Source organism: Orcinus orca, chromosome 20 (assembly GCF_937001465.1).
Source record: "Orcinus orca chromosome 20, mOrcOrc1.1, whole genome shotgun sequence".
Lineage (NCBI taxonomy): Eukaryota > Metazoa > Chordata > Mammalia > Artiodactyla > Delphinidae > Orcinus > Orcinus orca.
In genome coordinates, this window is record NC_064578.1 from 130,638 (window position 1) to 146,760 (window position 16,123).

The 16,123-nt window shown below is 61.2% G+C and overlaps 1 protein-coding gene across 3 annotated transcripts; it reads right to left on the reverse strand.

The window, feature by feature from the left end:
- Window positions 1–43: 43 nt before the first annotated feature.
- TUBB3 (tubulin beta 3 class III) lies at window positions 44–15,984 on the reverse strand. 3 transcript variants are annotated; one of them, XM_033406208.2, is made up of 6 exons: window positions 11,376–15,984; window positions 10,365–10,374; window positions 8,313–8,429; window positions 2,799–2,907; window positions 2,150–2,260; window positions 44–1,454 (listed from the first exon to the last, which is right to left on the reverse strand). In XM_033406208.2, the coding sequence occupies exons 1-6, from the start codon at window positions 12,323–12,325 to the stop codon at window positions 379–381; spliced, it is 2,373 nt and encodes a 790-aa protein (XP_033262099.2). In that variant the 5' UTR covers window positions 12,326–15,984; the 3' UTR covers window positions 44–378. The 3 variants fall into 3 exon arrangements, with proteins under 3 accessions (XP_033262099.2, XP_049559531.1, XP_033262098.1); XM_049703574.1 differs by lacking the exons at window positions 8,313–8,429; window positions 10,365–10,374; window positions 11,376–15,984 and adding an exon at window positions 8,029–8,177; XM_033406207.2 differs by lacking the exons at window positions 8,313–8,429; window positions 10,365–10,374; window positions 11,376–15,984 and adding an exon at window positions 7,994–8,017.
- Between the last annotated feature and the right edge of the window lie 139 nt (window positions 15,985–16,123).

Consider the following 16,123-nt stretch of genomic DNA (forward strand, 5'->3'; position numbering starts at 1 on the left):
ACTTTCCAGAATAAGAAGAACTCTCCAGCACCAGGCACGGGTATCCGACAGCAATAAATTTATTAAGTATCCCCCCAAGATATAAACACAAACCAGTAAAAAAAACGAACCAAACCATAAAACATCAGGCCTGGAGCTGATGATAAAGCAGAGAGACAAACGGGCCACGCAAAATGGATTTGACCTATGGCGGAAGACAGCGGAGAAGACTCACACGGGGCGGGGATGCTGTAAGTACTAAAGGACACACACTTGGGAGCCCTAGGGTGACATGACGGGGCCTGGTGGGGGAAAGGGCAGGGGTGTGTCAGTGGCTACATGGCTCAGGGGACAGACCTGTCGGTCCTGGCCGCGGCCGCGTCCCACCCCTCAGCCGCTTCACTTGGGGCCCTGCGCCTCGGATTCCTCGTCATCATCTTCATACATCTCCCCCTCCTCCTCGGCCGTGGCGTCCTGGTACTGCTGGTACTCGGACACCAGGTCGTTCATGTTGCTCTCGGCCTCGGTGAACTCCATCTCGTCCATGCCCTCGCCCGTGTACCAGTGCAGGAAGGCCTTGCGGCGGAACATGGCCGTGAACTGCTCCGAGATGCGCTTGAACAGCTCCTGGATGGCCGTGCTGTTGCCGATGAAGGTGGAGGACATCTTGAGCCCGCGGGGCGGGATGTCGCACACGGCCACCTTCACGTTGTTGGGGATCCACTCGACAAAGTAGCTGCTGTTCTTGCTCTGGATGGCCAGCATCTGCTCGTCCACCTCCTTCATGGACATGCGGCCCCGGAAGACAGTGGCCACGGTCAGGTAGCGCCCATGGCGGGGGTCGCAGGCCGCCATCATGTTCTTGGCGTCAAACATCTGCTGGGTGAGCTCGGGCACCGTCAGCGCGCGGTACTGCTGGCTGCCGCGGGCGGTGAGCGGGGCGAAGCCGGGCATGAAGAAGTGCAGGCGCGGGAAGGGCACCATGTTCACGGCCAGCTTGCGCAGGTCGGCGTTGAGCTGGCCCGGGAAGCGCAGGGAGGTGGTGACCCCGCTCATGGTGGCCGACACCAGGTGGTTGAGGTCCCCGTAGGTGGGCGTGGCCAGCTTGAGAGTGCGGAAGCAGATGTCGTACAGCGCCTCGTTGTCGATGCAGTAGGTCTCGTCCGTGTTCTCCACCAGCTGGTGGATGGACAGCGTGGCGTTGTAGGGCTCGACCACGGTGTCCGACACCTTGGGCGAGGGCACCACGCTGAAGGTGTTCATGATGCGGTCGGGGTACTCCTCGCGGACCTTGCTGATGAGCAGGGTGCCCATGCCCGAGCCCGTGCCGCCCCCCAGCGAGTGGGTCAGCTGGAAGCCCTGCAGGCAGTCGCAATTCTCACACTCCTTCCGCACCACGTCCAGGACCGAGTCCACCAGCTCGGCACCCTCCGTGTAGTGGCCCTTGGCCCAGTTGTTGCCGGCCCCACTCTGACCTGGGACAGGGACAGGGGGACACGGACGGGGTCAGACCTCCAGTGCCTGCCTGATGGCAGCCGCGGACGCAGCCCTGTGCCTGTTTACCCTCCATGAAGCGGGGCTTCCCGCACCTTCTCAACCCCTCCCAGCCACACCGTGTGGGGAGTCGATCATCCCTCCCCTCCAGGCCACCCACCCTCTGGCCGGCTGTGCTGGAAGGGTAAACTGCAGCCCCAGCACCCCTCACAGCCCGGGGTCGGGAGGAGGCTCATGCCCATGAGTTGGGGTGCTGAGCGCTGGGGGGTGGAAGTGGGCTGTGGCCTTCCTCCTGTCACCGTGTGAGCACCCAGGGCCCTGCCACCAGACTCAAGGGTGTGAGGACAGCTGACCTGACCACAGCAACGTCGCGTGCTCGTGAGCCGGTATCCTCTGGAGGCACTGCTGCTGCCCCCTACCCCGCCCCCACCCCCATCTCTCTAAGGATCCTGTGAGCTCAAGCCTCTGTTGCACACATCGTTCTGCTTGAAATCACAAGTGGTTTCTGTTCCTTGCACAGAACCCTTTCTCTGGGACTCTGTCCCAAGCTGCAGATTGGGGAGATCAGGTCTGCTCTGCAGGGTCACAGGCAGGGGTGACTCTGCCCTTGTTTCTGTTGATCTGGGTTTGCCAGCAGTGGGGTCCACCAGGAGAGGCTGGGGCAGGGGAAACTTACCGAAGATGAAGTTGTCAGGCCTGAAGAGGTGCCCAAAGGCCCCAGACCGGACGCTGTCCATGGTTCCAGGCTCCAGGTCCACCAGGATGGCCCGAGGCACATACTTGTGAGCTGAGGGCAGAGGGGTGGGTTACATGGGTCACAGAAGCTAGGCGCCCCTCCTTCCCTCTAAGTCCTGCCCCAGACTGCCAGCCTCATGCTCTCACCCTAAGAGCTCAGACTCTGGGGTCAGAGAGGCAGGAGCCATGTGTGAAAAGGGAGTCATGGTTGACATCCGGACAGCCAGGACCAAATCCCACGTCTACGTGGGCAGGTTAATATTTTGCCAGTTCACTAAAGACACCATTTCGCACCAGTTGCTGAGTAGCCCCTGCCCGACCTCTCCAGGTAACCCCTGCTCTGGACCCTCCCATGGGCCTCCTGAAGGGGCCTTTGGGACCCTGCCCAGCCCTGGCCATTCCACTGGACTGTGCGTGTGTCTCATGGCCATTAAACACATTTGAATCTCGCTAGGGTTATTAGGATCCCCTGTCTTTATTCTGTGAGTCTCTGGTTGCACCTGCCAGCCAACCGAAAGGAAGGCAGAGATGCTGGGACCCAGCAGTCAAGGTCCCCCCACCCCACCCCTTGGTCCAGGATGGGGGCTCACAAGAGGCCTCGTTGTAGTAGACGCTGATGCGCTCCAGCTGCAGGTCCGAGTCCCCTACATAATTGCCACTGGGGTCTATCCCGTGCTCGTCGCTGATGACCTCCCAGAACTGCAGGGGGAACGGAGGGGTCAGTAGGTGGTTGTGACCCCCACCAGGCCCCTTCCCTCCCGTAGCCTTGAAGCCCTGGTACGAAATTAGGGGCTTGGACCCAAAGCCTGCACTAGTCCCTTTGAGTGACTTTGAAAAAGAACCCCTAGCTGTGTCATCTGTAAGAAAATTGTCATAATAAATATGCATGTCCATGGAGACCAGAGCCTTCAGCGTGGTTCAGGGCTCAGCTGACACAGACCCGGGTCCCCAGACCCAGCTCTGCCCTTGGTGACCAGGGGCCTTGGGGAGTCTACTTCTCCATGAGTAATAAACACCCTCTTGGGGTGTTTTGTTTTTAATTCCCTCCTTTCAGATGAGAAAGCTGAAGCACAGAGAAGGTAAGTGCTGGAGACAGGGTCCAGGATACACGTGCCCCTTGGTGTCGAGGCAAAGATGTCCAGTGACGGGGCCTGGCAGCATCCAGCACGCCAGCAGCCTCAGCCGACAGGAACCACAGGGGCCTGAGTGGGGAGTCACTTGCCTGGGGTTACCCAGCCTGTCCAAGCTGAGACGGCACAGCCCCAGCTTCAAGGGCTCACTCTCCCCACGGCCTCCTGCCCTGCTCGCCCTGGGCAGGAACCTACCGCGCTTCTCTCAGGACTGGGGCAGGGCAGGACCACCCCTTCCCAGCTGCGTGACCTTGGGCAGGTCCTGGAGGTTCTCTGTGCCTCGGTGGTCTCACCTGTTCAGTGGGCCTGATGATGAAGCCAGGTTGTTGTGAGAATAAAGCAAGTTACTCTGCACAGGGCCTGTGAATGGTGAGTGCCGTGTGGGATTATTAGCAGGCAAGGACACCCGCCCTGTGTGAAGGGAAGGCTGCGCAGTGCTCTGTGCTCGCCCCAGGGGCACTTCCAGGCTGTCTCAGAGCACAGCTGCCCATGCAGGCCGGAGATCGTGGTCACACACCGTGTGACTTACCAGTGCCCCTCCCCTTTGCCCCTCAGGGTTGGGGTGACTCAGAAGAACGGGTGTGAAGGCCCCAAGAAGCAAAGGGCCTCTACACATGGGTCATGTGCTCGGGAAAAGACTGCTCAGTGAGAAAAGCAGTTAGAAATCAGTTTTCACATGCGTATCTATATATAGATGTCTCTGACAGACATTCAAAAATCTGCTCCCGGCAGCCGTGCCTGAGAGCGGTCCGGGGCTGGGGGAGGCAGCCGTGCCTGAGAGCGGTCCGGGGCTGGGGGAGAGGCTTTGGCACTGCACACCGTTTGGTTCTTTTGGAATTTTTGTCACGTGCACATGTTAACTTCTCAAAAAAAAAAAAGATTAGTTAAAAATAAAAACATTTTTAAACCTGAGAAGTATGAACTGTCATTATTATAAAATGTACAGAAGGATCTTGGCATTTCACCCAGAGAGACTGTTATCAGAGGTCAGCTCTCAGCAAGGGCAGGAGCTGGACTTCTTCCTCCTTTGTGTGTTTTTGTCATTAGTAAGTTTTCTTCTTTTTTTCTGCATTAAGTGTGCATTACCGCTGTAATTAGAGGTGTCACTGAGGCATTCAGGGCCTGATCAGAGCTTCCTCCCACTGCTGGGTTCCCCATGCCCTCCTCAGGACAGTGTGAGCCGGGGGCCTTGGTTCCCACAGCCCTGGGACACCCCAGACCTCTGGCTTCAGAGATACCCACAGCCCCTGTAGAGAAGGGATGAGCTTGAGATGGCAAGTGTGGGAGGGGGAGAGAGTGACTCAGCCACCGAGCCACCAACACATCTATGGAAAGTTCTCTGGACCGCTCTATGACATGCATAGGCTTCCAGGAGGCAGCAGACCAGAGTGAGTGCAGACCCCAGCACTGGCCAGTGTGTGCCAGTGACTCCACCTCTCAGGACCTCCGTTTTCTCATCTGTAAAGTGGACATAATATGATACCCACTTCAAGTGGTCAACTGAAGGCCTGACACATAAAAGCAGTCAGCAAATGTTGGCCTCACAAAATTAAAAGGCCTTAGATATTAGTTAAATTTGTAAAGTCATATTCACTGATAAATAAAATAAAAGATACTTGAAAAAAAATCAATATACTTTGGAATATTGTGTTGCAATAAGAGATCACCACTGGTATGAGCAGATCTCCAAGGCACACCCTTAGGGGAAAAGGCACATTGCAATGACATACAGAGTAAAAGCAAGAATCTCACAGCAGATGCTATATTTTTTATACATAGGTGCTTATGCACAGAAGATGGACTAGAATAGTGGAAAATAACTTGTCCTGCCTGAAGAGAGGGACGGAGAGGGGCGAGGTGCTTACATGGGCACTTTAGCCTTATCTGCAATGTTTCAACTTTTTAGAAGAAGAATACGTTAATAATTGCTTTTGTAGTTAAAACAAATACGAATTGTGATTTAAAATAATAAAACTTAGAATATATTATATATACAAATCATATAACATTTAATAAATAACAAAATACTATTTTATAAATTAAAGAATAATTATGATCATCACTACAGATGAGAAAACTGCCAGGTGGCGCGCGGACCCCAGGGTCCAGGCCAGGGCTCCTATTTCAGACCCCACGGTTTTGTCTCGAGCTGGGGGCGTGCGCCGCGGCGCTGTCCGTGGTACTGACCTTTGCGGCGCCTACGCTCGTGGGCGGGGGAGGTGGCGGGGCGCGCGCAGGAGCCCAAGGCAAGAGGGGTGCAGTGGCTCCCGGGAGGGAGGGCTGGCCGACTGGGGGGGGGGGGTTAAGCTGGACCCAACTGGGAGGGGCGGGGGTGGGGGTGGGGTGCGGAAACCAGGAAATTCCTCTTCCCATTGGTTGTCAGGGCCAGGCCCCGCCCTTCCGAGACCCCGCCCAGCGGCCGAGAGGCTGGGCGCAGACAAAGGCTCCGGGACGGCCCTGCCCCCTAGGGGCGGAGGGTGGGGTCCTCAGACTCTTCGCCCCACTGTGGGAGCTGGGGTCTCCCTGCCCATCCTGATGTGTCCACACAGGCCTAGATTCAAACTCCTGCTCTGTCCATCCCAGGCGTTTTTTTTATCCTTGGGGAAGGGCGACACCCAATCCCACCGCAGCCTCGAGAAGTGCAGCGCCCAACACGTAGTGGTCATCGTCACGAGTCATAAATGCCGTCATGTCACCTCTCAGGAGAGCCCTGCTCTCTCCTGGCCCCGATCGTCCTGACCTCCCTCCATAACTTCCACTCCCATCCCCACCTGCAGCCAGGCCCTCTCCCGAGCGGGCGGCCCGCCCCCAAGCAGGGGAAGCAGCCCCTCTTGCCCACCCCAGTCAGCTACTGCTTGCTGGTGATGGGCGAGAAAAGTTTGCTCTCCCTCCACCAGGAGGTCACAACCAGTACGGAAGCTGGAAACAAAAATGGCCAAGGAACGCATGCCTGTCCACAGGGCAGGTGCTGGGTGCCGGGGCAGGCAAATCCCCACACACGCTGTGAGCGCGTCCAGTTTGGTTCTGGAGATTTTCCAGGGCTGGGAGGCCGGAAGGAAACCAATAGACTGCTTCCATTGGTCACTGCAAAGGGCAGCGGTTGAAAAGGAAGAAACGATCCCCCTCCCCCCCAAATCCACCACTCTCTCTTTTGCATTGTTGAAAAGGATCAGATATTAGTTTTAAAAACAAACAAGAGTTAAGGAAATTAAGCCAAAATGAATAAAAAGTAATGAGCAAACCCAAGGGCCACTGCACTTGAAGCAGGAAAAAAATCTCTGCGGAGGCCACTGTCCAGCACTCGGGCCGCTGCCTCTGCCCTGCCCTCCACCCATGGGGGCTGCAGCTGGGCATGAACCTGCGTTTGCCTGATCAGTGCCGGTCCAGCCATAGAAGGAAGCCCCGTGACAGGATCACCACTCCCCCAGGCTCATGGTGGGACTCAGGCTGCCCTGCTTCCCTTCAGTGACCCCTGACTCTCGGAGGAGCAGATGCTCAGGGCAGGCCTGGCCCCTGTGACCACATTAATGAGCCCATGGCCCCTTCTGCCCGTCCAGGGCAGCTGTCAGTGACAGGCCCCAGAGCCCTGATTTAATTTGAGGCCTTGGTCCCCCAGGCCTCCCCTCCCCCAGCCCCTTCCTCAGGCAGGCACAGCTGTCTCCTCGGTGATTAGGGTGTCTCCCCACTACGCCCTCCCCCCCATGTGAGGCGCCTCCACCCTAGAGCCCAAGTTACAATTTACATGTCAGCCACGTGGCTGCCCCAGCCCTGTTGTAATTAGCTTTTTGTTCTTGCCCGGTTTCCATGGCAACAGCCTCCAGGGGAAGCCTTTCCTGGCCCCTTCCCCTCCAGGACCTGTCTCCTCCCACTGCCTCCTTAGGGAACCAGCTCGACACCAGCCCTCTCTGGGTCCCTGGCCTTGGTGCTGACAAAGCCACCCGCCCCCCCCTCCCCTATATTGTTCTGAGGAGAGCACAGGGGGCAGCAGGCCGCACCCACCCAGCCTGAGCCCTGCGCTGGGCATTTGCAGAGACTGAGAGCCGGAGGGTGGAGAGGCTCTGTCTCCACTTGCTATGTGACCTTGGGCAAGGGACAGCTTCTCTGGACTTAGGGATGGGACACCTGCCTCCTGGGTTCGGCTGGGGATGACGCCATCCCCTTCCCGCCTCAGTTCCAACATCTGTGAGGTGGGCTAACAATGGAGGGGAGGGGCCTAGTGGTGAAGTAGCTCTCGACCCCACCCGCCCACCCCGGCTTTGTTCCCACGTCCGACCCCGAGACTCGCGGTCCCTACGTGGGTTTGATCCAACCCTGTGGCGAGGGGCCAGGGGTTGCCCAGGCAGGGCTACGCTGAGGGAGAGTCCAGTCCTCAACCAAGGTCATCCCGAGTCCGGGCCCAATTCCTCCCCCAACAAAGGAAAAGGGTGCGGCCAGCTTCCAAAAGGAAGCTGAGGGTGGTCAAAGCTAGGTGGGGGCATGGGGCGGCTCTGGACTCTTGGAGGGTACCAAGTTACTGGCGTGCCGGGGGGGGGATCATTATGGCTTCGGGGCGAGCCCCACCCAAACCTGCCCACCCCACCCATCTCGCCTGAGGCTGCATTGTGACCCCAGAGAAGAGGGCCACGCCCAGCCAGCGCCCCCCCGCCTCCCCGCACCTGCAGCGGCGGGTGGATGGAGTTTAGCGGCTGACCTGCGCTGTGCTCCCGCAGGCCCGAGGTAAGCCCGGTAGGGGCAGCGGAAAGGCGGGGGTGGAAATGGCAGAGGGGACGACCCGGCGTCCCGGCAGCCCGCAGCGAGGGCAAGCCCATCCTTTTCTTCTAGGCTTCGCAGTGGCGAGTGAGGCTCGGGGTGCGGCTCTGCGCGTACCGCCTCCCTGCTTCCCTCCCCCCGGGGACCGGCTCGAGGAGGGGGCGGGGGACGCGGGATGCGCGCCGGGTGCGGAGCCCGGCGCAGGGGGGCGGCGCGCGGCCTCACCTTGGCCCCGATCTGGTTGCCGCACTGGCCGGCCTGGATGTGCACGATCTCCCTCATGCTCGGTGCGTGTGGCGGGCGGCTGCGGGACGCAGGCGGACGCGCTGGGGCCGGGGCTGGCTGCGGAGAATCTGCCGCCCCCGCCGCCCGCTCTTATAGGCTGGGCCCCGCCCGCCGCGCCCGCCCTGGCGTCATCGCGCGCGGCCAATCCGGGGACGCCGCCGCAGAATGCGGCAGGGCTGCAGCATCAGCACCGCGCATCCCCGCTCCACCGCGCGCTGCAGCGCCTCCTCCCGCCGCCCCAGGGGTCTGGGGACCGCGCACCCGAAAGGAGGGGCTGGCGAGCTCCAGGGAGGACAATAGAAGCCCCCTTGGCCCTCGGCCCCCGCCCCGGCTGCCGCCTCTATCCCACCCCAGCGGCAGCCTCCCCCCTCGGCTTTGCGAGGAGGGTCTTTCTTGTCCACACCTGTGTAGGGACCAACCCCATTTCCCACCCCGAAAGGCCAACATGGACGCCTCCCAGCTCCCTGTCTTGTGTCGCGAAGGGGCGGACCAGGTACTCTGAGCTTTGCCGGGTCCCTTAATGGTGGGGTAGCCAGGAAAAGGCTGCAGCGGGCACCGACTTCTCTCCAGAAGAAAGAAATCATGGGGCAGGGCTCCCAAACGTCTGAGTCAGAAGGGCTGTGAGTGCAGGAGGGGGGCGGTGGGTTGCTATGGCAGCTCTGAGTTTCACTGTTCTTCTCTGCACCGGGGGATGCCACCTGCCTCTTCTTCCCCAGGGGGCTGCCATGAGATTCCAAACGGACCTAGCAGGTGGGGCTGCTCTGTACCCCTGCCAGGCACAGCACCTGGCATGTAGCTGCTGCTCAGTGAACAGCGGTGTCAGGAATTGTCAGAAAGACACAAACAAGCCAGGCACAGAACTGACTGGGGGTGGGGTGGGGGGAGGGCAGTGGTTTCTGTCTGACTCACTCTCCCTGATGTCACCTGTACCCCTGGAGTCTTGGTCCAAGTGAGGCTAAGGAAATTCGGTGGGCTGGGGGAGCTACGTAGGGAGATGGTGTGCGCATAAGGGAGAGAAGGGAGGCGGTGAAGTGGACATGCAGTTCAGAGGCTGGACGACCCACTGGCCTAGCAGTCTGCTGGGGTCAGACGTTAGAGTGAAACCGCCTATCATCAAGTCCTCCTGATATTTCAGTAACAAAATCCTCAGGAAGGGTCTCAGCCACAGCGTGCGGACCTGTTCCTGTGTGTGCGGTCACACTGCTTGTGTGGTGTAGCTGTGTGCGCGCCCCTCTCTTTCTCCTCTTGCAGCTTCCCCAGTTTGGCAAGTCTAGAAATGGGCCTTTTGTTCTCGAGAGACGCCCTCCCTCACAACACGTCCATGATGTGGCTTTCTGTGGTTGGCTTCCAGCCGCCTGGGGCCCCTCCCTGTCCCCGTTCAGGGGGTCCTGGGGAGCATTTGGCTCTTCCCTGGAGCTGGCTGCGCCTCCCTGTTGAGCAAAGGAAGAAGCTTTGCATCCCGTTGACCAGGACCCATCACCAGCCCTGCCGCCCTGCAGGGTGGCATCGGGCCAGGCCAGCTCCCCCTCCATCCCCAGAGGGCTCTGGTGCCCGGCTCGAGGCTGACTCATCATCCCGTCTCCCAGCAAAAGCCGGCCCTGCTGGGAACCAGCTTCCAGCCCCGAGGTCAGCAGTCAGGGCTGGAGCTGCCAGTGGTGGGCGGGCAGGAACTGGCCGGGACAGGGCTCGGGTGGCTGGCCAGGGGGCGGCAGGGGCTGCAGGCATTACTAGACCTGCCTTGGAGTTGGCTGATACCATCACTGTTCCTCCACTGAGCCTGTACCAGGAAGGGGGTCGAATGTATGCTGTGTCTGTGGAGGAAGCAGGTGGGAACTCAGCCCAGGGCTGCAGCAGAGGGAGGACCCAAGGGCTCCCAGCATCAGTCAGCACGGTCCGCCGCAGAGGCCCACTCCCCTGGGGCTTGGACACCCCTGTAGCCCCTGGACAGCCTCACGGCCTTCTGGGGGGCCTTGCCTCACCCCCCCCCAGGGCTGGTGGAGCCCTGACCCTCCTCCCAGAAGGGCAGCACTTGGAAGAGAGCAGACCCCAGCCTCCAGGCCACCCTGCCGCTGGACGAGGCAGGGATACGGACGAGGGGCTGCAGGACTGGGCCAAGAGAGGGCCACGTTCTGGCCAGGGTCACACATGGGTCACTGTGGTCCTGCTTCTGCTGCAGTTGAGGGCGCCTGGACAGTGCTGGGGTCTTGTCACCATGGTGGTGGCTGGGGGCAGGGGAGCTGCTGCCCTTACTCCAGTTGCTCTGGGCGGGGGTTTGCACCCCAGAGAAAGCAAAGGCACAGGATCGGGTGGGTGTGGTCAGGTTCCCGCGCTCTCCCCCAGGTGGGGCTGTGGTTTCCTCACCTGGGCAGCCCAGCCACGGTTGCTGGCTGGTTCCTGGGACTTCCTTCCTTCCTTCCCCCCTCAGCCCCGCCCCCACTCCTCCACCTCAAGCTTCAGGCAGCTTCTGGAAGGAGGCAAGACAGATGGCAAGGAGGCTGCGCCAAGCATAGAATTTATTACCAGACTGCTTCCTGGCCCAGGAGCCTGGGTACTGGTCCCCAGTTCAGGCCGATGGCCCCCGCTTCACCCAGAGCAGGTGTTGGCCGGCACTGTCCGCCGGGGGCGTGCGGTGTCGACAGATGGGCTGAGCCCTGGCTCTCGGTCACCACTGAGCCTTGGAAGAGAGAAGCCCCACCCTCCACGGTGGCTCCACGCCTTCCTCCTTGCTGGTCACAAAGTCCTTGGAGCAGCGCTGCCGACAGCTTTTGCCACCACCCTGCACATCCCAGTGGACGGGGGGGCCGTGCCCCGCAGTCTCCCAGCCTCACCCATCCCCCACAGCTCCTCCTGGAGCTTCGGGCCATTCCCCTCCCGGGCCCCAGAAGGTCTGTGCAGCCACACCTTCAGCGATGGCCTAGCCCGTCCTCTCCGCCAAGGGACCGCCCCGGCCACCCAGGGCTTGGGCCACACGACAGCACCTCCTCCCTCTGCCCAGCAGCTCACCAGGAGCCCTGCAGCACCTCTTGGAGCGTCTTCCGGAGCTCCTGGCTGCGGAAGGCGTAGATGAGAGGGTCCACAATGGCGTTGCAGATGATGAGGGTGAGGAAGAGGTTGAAGTTCTTGAAGATGCAGACACAGGTGGGGTGTTGAGGGCAGAGGACGATGAGCAAGAGGTGGAGGAAGAAGGGGCCCCAGCAGAGGAAGAAGGTGCCCAGCAGGATGGTGAGGGTGGCTGCGCCCTTGAGGCCGAAGCCCTGCTGGGTGGAGCGCTGCCTCTTGTGGAGCCGGGCAATGCCCCGGGCATGCTGGCACGCCCGGGCCAGCATGTGGACGTACAGCACCGCCATGAGCACCAGCATGGCTACGAAGAAGCTCACGAGACAGAGCAGGACGGCCGCGTGGTTGTAGTAGGCGATGAAGAGGGTGCTGGCGAGGATGCTGGCCACCCAGATGGCCGCGATGGCCCGCCACGCCCTGGGCAATGTCACGAGGCTGTGGTACCGCAGGGCGTAGAAGATGGAGATGTAGCGGTCCACGGCGATGGCGCCCAGGAAGCAGAGGCTGGACACCATGGAGCTGCAGATGAGCACATCAATGACGTCGTCCAGCTGCTGCACCACGGCGGCCCGAGGGGCCAGGGCGCCGGCCTCCAGCAGCAGCATGACGGCCGTCTCCAGCACGTTGCTGATGCTCACAAGCAGGTCGGACGCGGCCAGGCAGCAGATGAAGTAGTACATGGGCGAGTGCAGGTTGCGGTTCTTCATGATGGCGGCCACCACCAGCATGTTCTCCACGAGACTCACCAGCCCCAAGCTGAGGAACAGCCCTTCGGGAACGGACACCTCCAGGCACTGGGGCCCCGTCTGGTTGGTGGCCAGCCCGAGGCGGGGAGTGGCTGGGGACGTGGAGTTGAGGGGACTCAGCAGCTGCCTCTGGGGGCCGAGCACAGGCATCGTCCTGCCAGGGAGCAGGAAGGGGTCCTTGCTCTCAGGGTCCCGCCCAGCTCATGGCTCCACCGGGAGGCCCCTCACACTCCGTCCTCCGGGGCTGGACAAATGTCGGCCCAGGCACGGCCCCGGGCCTCTCCACCAGTCGTCACTTCCCAGCCAGGACCCCAAGCTCCCAGTTGCCAGCCTTGCGGGCTCAGTGTCTCTGTCCTGGTCCTCAGTCCACCTCCCCTCTTCCCTGGAGGCGCGGTCGCCCAGATCCGGACATTTCTAGCCCTCTTGCTACCTTCGGTCCTACGAGACCGCCTGCCTTCCTCAGGACCTTTAAAGTCTTCCGCAGAGGCCCTCCCCCTGAGGGCGGCACCGCGACGGGCGTGTGCCCGGGCTGCAGCGTGAGGGCTGCCGCTAGATGGCGCAGCTCCATCCGGGCCTGTCCCGGCAGCTTGGCGCTCAGACCACTGCAGTCTGGCCAGCCGCGCCGTGCTCAGCCCACCTCCCCTCCAGGTGTCGCGGGCGCGGGGGTCCCGCTCCGGACCTGCCTCGGAGACTTCCAGCCCTCTTCCAGGCCCGATGCAAGACCACCACCTCCTCCCTGAAGCCGTCGGATCCTGCCTCAGGAACACACACACGCACATGCACACACACACACACACACACACACACACACACACGCATGCACACACACCAGCCTGCCCCACGTTAAACGCGGACTGAAGGCGGTCCTGCCCCAAGGACCCCCAGCCGCTTCCTGCGCTCCAGCTCCTCCCGGGGCAGGGGCGGGGACAGAGCTGCCAGACCTCCCCCGACGGCCCCCACTGCCTCTGCAAAAGGTCACCGCAGCCGAGCCAGCACTCTGTCACTAAAGAGTGCCCGGTGCTGACGACAAAGCCTCCTCTGAGGGCGGGGTGGGCATGGACCGCAGGGCCGGCCCCTCACGGGTGGGGGAAGTCAGAGGCCGGCCGAGGGTCTGGTGCTTTGAAGGCGCTGGGCTGTGATGTTCCTGTTTGGGTCCGTCCTGTGCCCCTCAGCAGACGGGGGAGGGCGCACCTGCTCACCAGCGTCAGCTCCCTTCCCTGCCCTTGACGACTCACACGGCCCTTTCCCCCTTTGCCTCTGTTGGTGCTATTTATTGAAGCGCGTCGTACATGAGAGTACACGAATCATAAACATGCAGGTTGGTGCACACCGCATCCAAATACAGCCGGGAATGCAGCACCCAATCAATCAAACACCGACTGCACCAGACCCTCCGGGGTGTCCTCCCGGCCCCGACCATCGGTTAACTTTGCCTGTTTTGGAACCTGATACGCGTGGACTCCGGACCCTTCCTCACTCAGCACTGAGGCACCCTCGCGGACGCACGCAGCGGTCGTTAACGCGCAGGTCGCGTGGGCGTTTGGGTGGCCCCCGTCTGTCACAGACACTGCTGCTGGGTAACACACGGGTGGGACCGCATGGTCAGAGGCACACCTTCAGCTTCGGTAGATTCTGCCAAACCGTTTTACACCCTGGTGGACCCGTTTGCCTGTTTCTGGCCGTGCACGAGTCCCCCACCCGCCACGTAGAGGAGGGTGGAAGGAAGGGCCTCGCCTGGGCTCCACAGGAACCAGGGTGCCCCACGTCCTGGTGGAGAACCCCAAAGGGAGCAAAGGGTCCCAGGGCAGGACCATGAGGCAGAGCCACGGTGGGGGCAGTGCTGGCATCGCTGCCCTGAACCCTGGTGTCTCTTGTCACGTGAGTCCCAGGACTCCCTGGCCGCCGGGCGAGCAGTGTCCTGCCTCCAGCTTACATGTCATCACGGCTCCATAAATGAGGCCTTTGAGATTGCTGCGCCTCCCCAGACCCAGCGCCCCCAGCCTGAGACTTCAAAGGCCAGGAGAACTGGGCGGCCTTTGCCATGAGACCACAGCCCTCTTCCTGGGGAGGCCTCGAGACTCCCTGTCTGGTTCTCACCCCGAGGGAGGGGGACAGCAGGTACAGCTGAGCTGCGATTGGTCACAGTCCTGGGAAACGGCCACGTGAAACCACAGCTAACCCTGCAGCCAGTCCTACCCACTCGACCTCCAGTGCCCCCGGAAGAAAGCAAGCGAGGACTGGCCAGAGACAGGTGGGGGGGGGACGGCCACCTCCTCAGAGGACATACCACATGAGACCACGTGCCGACCACTCATGAGGCTGTGAGAGCAGGAACTGTCTCAGTGCTGGGTCCCCAGCACCAGAACAGGGTCAGGCCCGCAGCACACGAAGGCTCACCATGTGAGGGAGCTCGTGGGAGCTGGAGCCTGAGGAGCTTCTGCCTGCAGAGCCAAGGGGCGCCCCTGTCTAGCCACGGCCACACCGGGTAGGCCTGCCTTCATGGGGGTCCCCCGATGGGAGTCCCCTCACAGCAGCCACGGGGAGTGCAGCCAGCGCCCCTGCCCCCTCCCCTCACCACGGAGAGATCTCAGGAAGACCTAGCCCAGAGCTGGGTCATAGGGTCTGGGTTCCAGGGTTGTCTAGTTTCCTTTAACGCAGGGAAAGGAGGGGCCTTTGTGCCCACCCTTTGGTGCCCATGCTGAAGACCTGAGGTGGGGTGTGATTTGATGGGAAAGAGCACAACCCATCAGCAATGCACGAGCAGCACAAGGCCTGAGTGGTCAGCTGAGCCCTTACAGCAGGTGCCTAGATGTGAGGGCCTTGGCTGTCTTCTCACCCCCATTAGACGGAGCAGCACGACAGAGCACTGGGTGGGCACCAGGCCTGGGGGGTGAGCAGTTTCATCACCTCCTGGGCCCAGCCTCTGCTTCACTATCCCCAGGACACTGGCTCTTCATTTTGAAGTTGGATTCCTGGTTGCAAGATGGCTGCCGTAGCGCCACACATCACACCCTCACCTAAATGTATTTAAGGTTGGAAGAGGTAGGGCGCCAAGCTCTCCTTGCTTGCCTGTCATTTTCAGAGATCAATCCCCTTCCCAGAAGACACCCAGCAGACTGTCTTACTTGCTAAAGTTCATCACAGGCCACCCTGGTGGGGACCATGTGGTTCTAGGGCAGGCTCGGTCTCCGAGCTGGCTGTGGATGGTGGGAGGGGTAACCACGTCTGCAGGGCCCTGTCCTTGCCACGGGTGTTCAAGGCACAGAGGCGCCCCCGACTCGGGAACAGCTGGAAGGATGACCTCACAGGCCTCTGCAGTAGGTGACCCCACATCACAATCAGGATGCCACAGACTTCCTGGAAGATGGGCCGACGGACCAGGACTTGGGTGCATGTTGGAGATGGCTGGGTCACACTTCCTGCCACACTGACCGGCCTGGGGCCCCAAACGCACCCTGGAGCACACGGGCAGCCTCTGTGGGTGGAGGTCAGGGCTGGGAGGGTGCCCAGTGTACAGGGTAGCACATGGGGCTCACAACCTTGGTGGCCTGGGTCATTCCAGAACCAAACAGGATCCTTAGTCACAGGCAGCCCGTGTGGTTCTGAGCTGTCACTCAAGAGCACCAGGTCCCACCCCTTCACCCTCCCCAGCCTGCGGTCCGTTCACCCCTGGATCAAGTGCCCCCCAGTCTCTGCCACGTACACCCCCCAGAGCTGCCAAGACGAGCGTTCTTTCCAAAACACACCTCTCGGCCTCCCCACCGACGGCGCTCACTGAAGCGAGCATGGATTCTGGCTCTGCGATGCCCCGGGCCAGCAGCGCAGCGGCGGGGAGGTCCTGCCCAGGGTTGGGGCTCTGCCGTGAGTGGCCGCGGGGCACGCTCCGGGGGAGCCTTGGGGGGTGTGAGGATCTGGGGGCGCCGACCGCAGCGCCGGGAAGGAAGAGCT

What these genes read in the sequence shown, in the direction of transcription:
- TUBB3 (XM_033406208.2), bottom strand. Translation starts at nt 12,325, where the DNA reads ATGCCTGTGCTCGGCCCCCAGAGGCAGCTGCTGAGTCCCCTCAACTCC. An exon ending in GCAACCAGATCGGGGCCAAG is followed by an intron (nt 2,908 to 8,312) that starts GTGAGGCCGCGC and finishes TTCCCCCTGCAG; the next exon opens with TTCTGGGAGGTCATCAGCGA. An exon ending in GCCTGACAACTTCATCTTCG is followed by an intron (nt 1,455 to 2,149) that starts GTAAGTTTCCCC and finishes TCCCTGTCCCAG; the next exon opens with GTCAGAGTGGGGCCGGCAAC.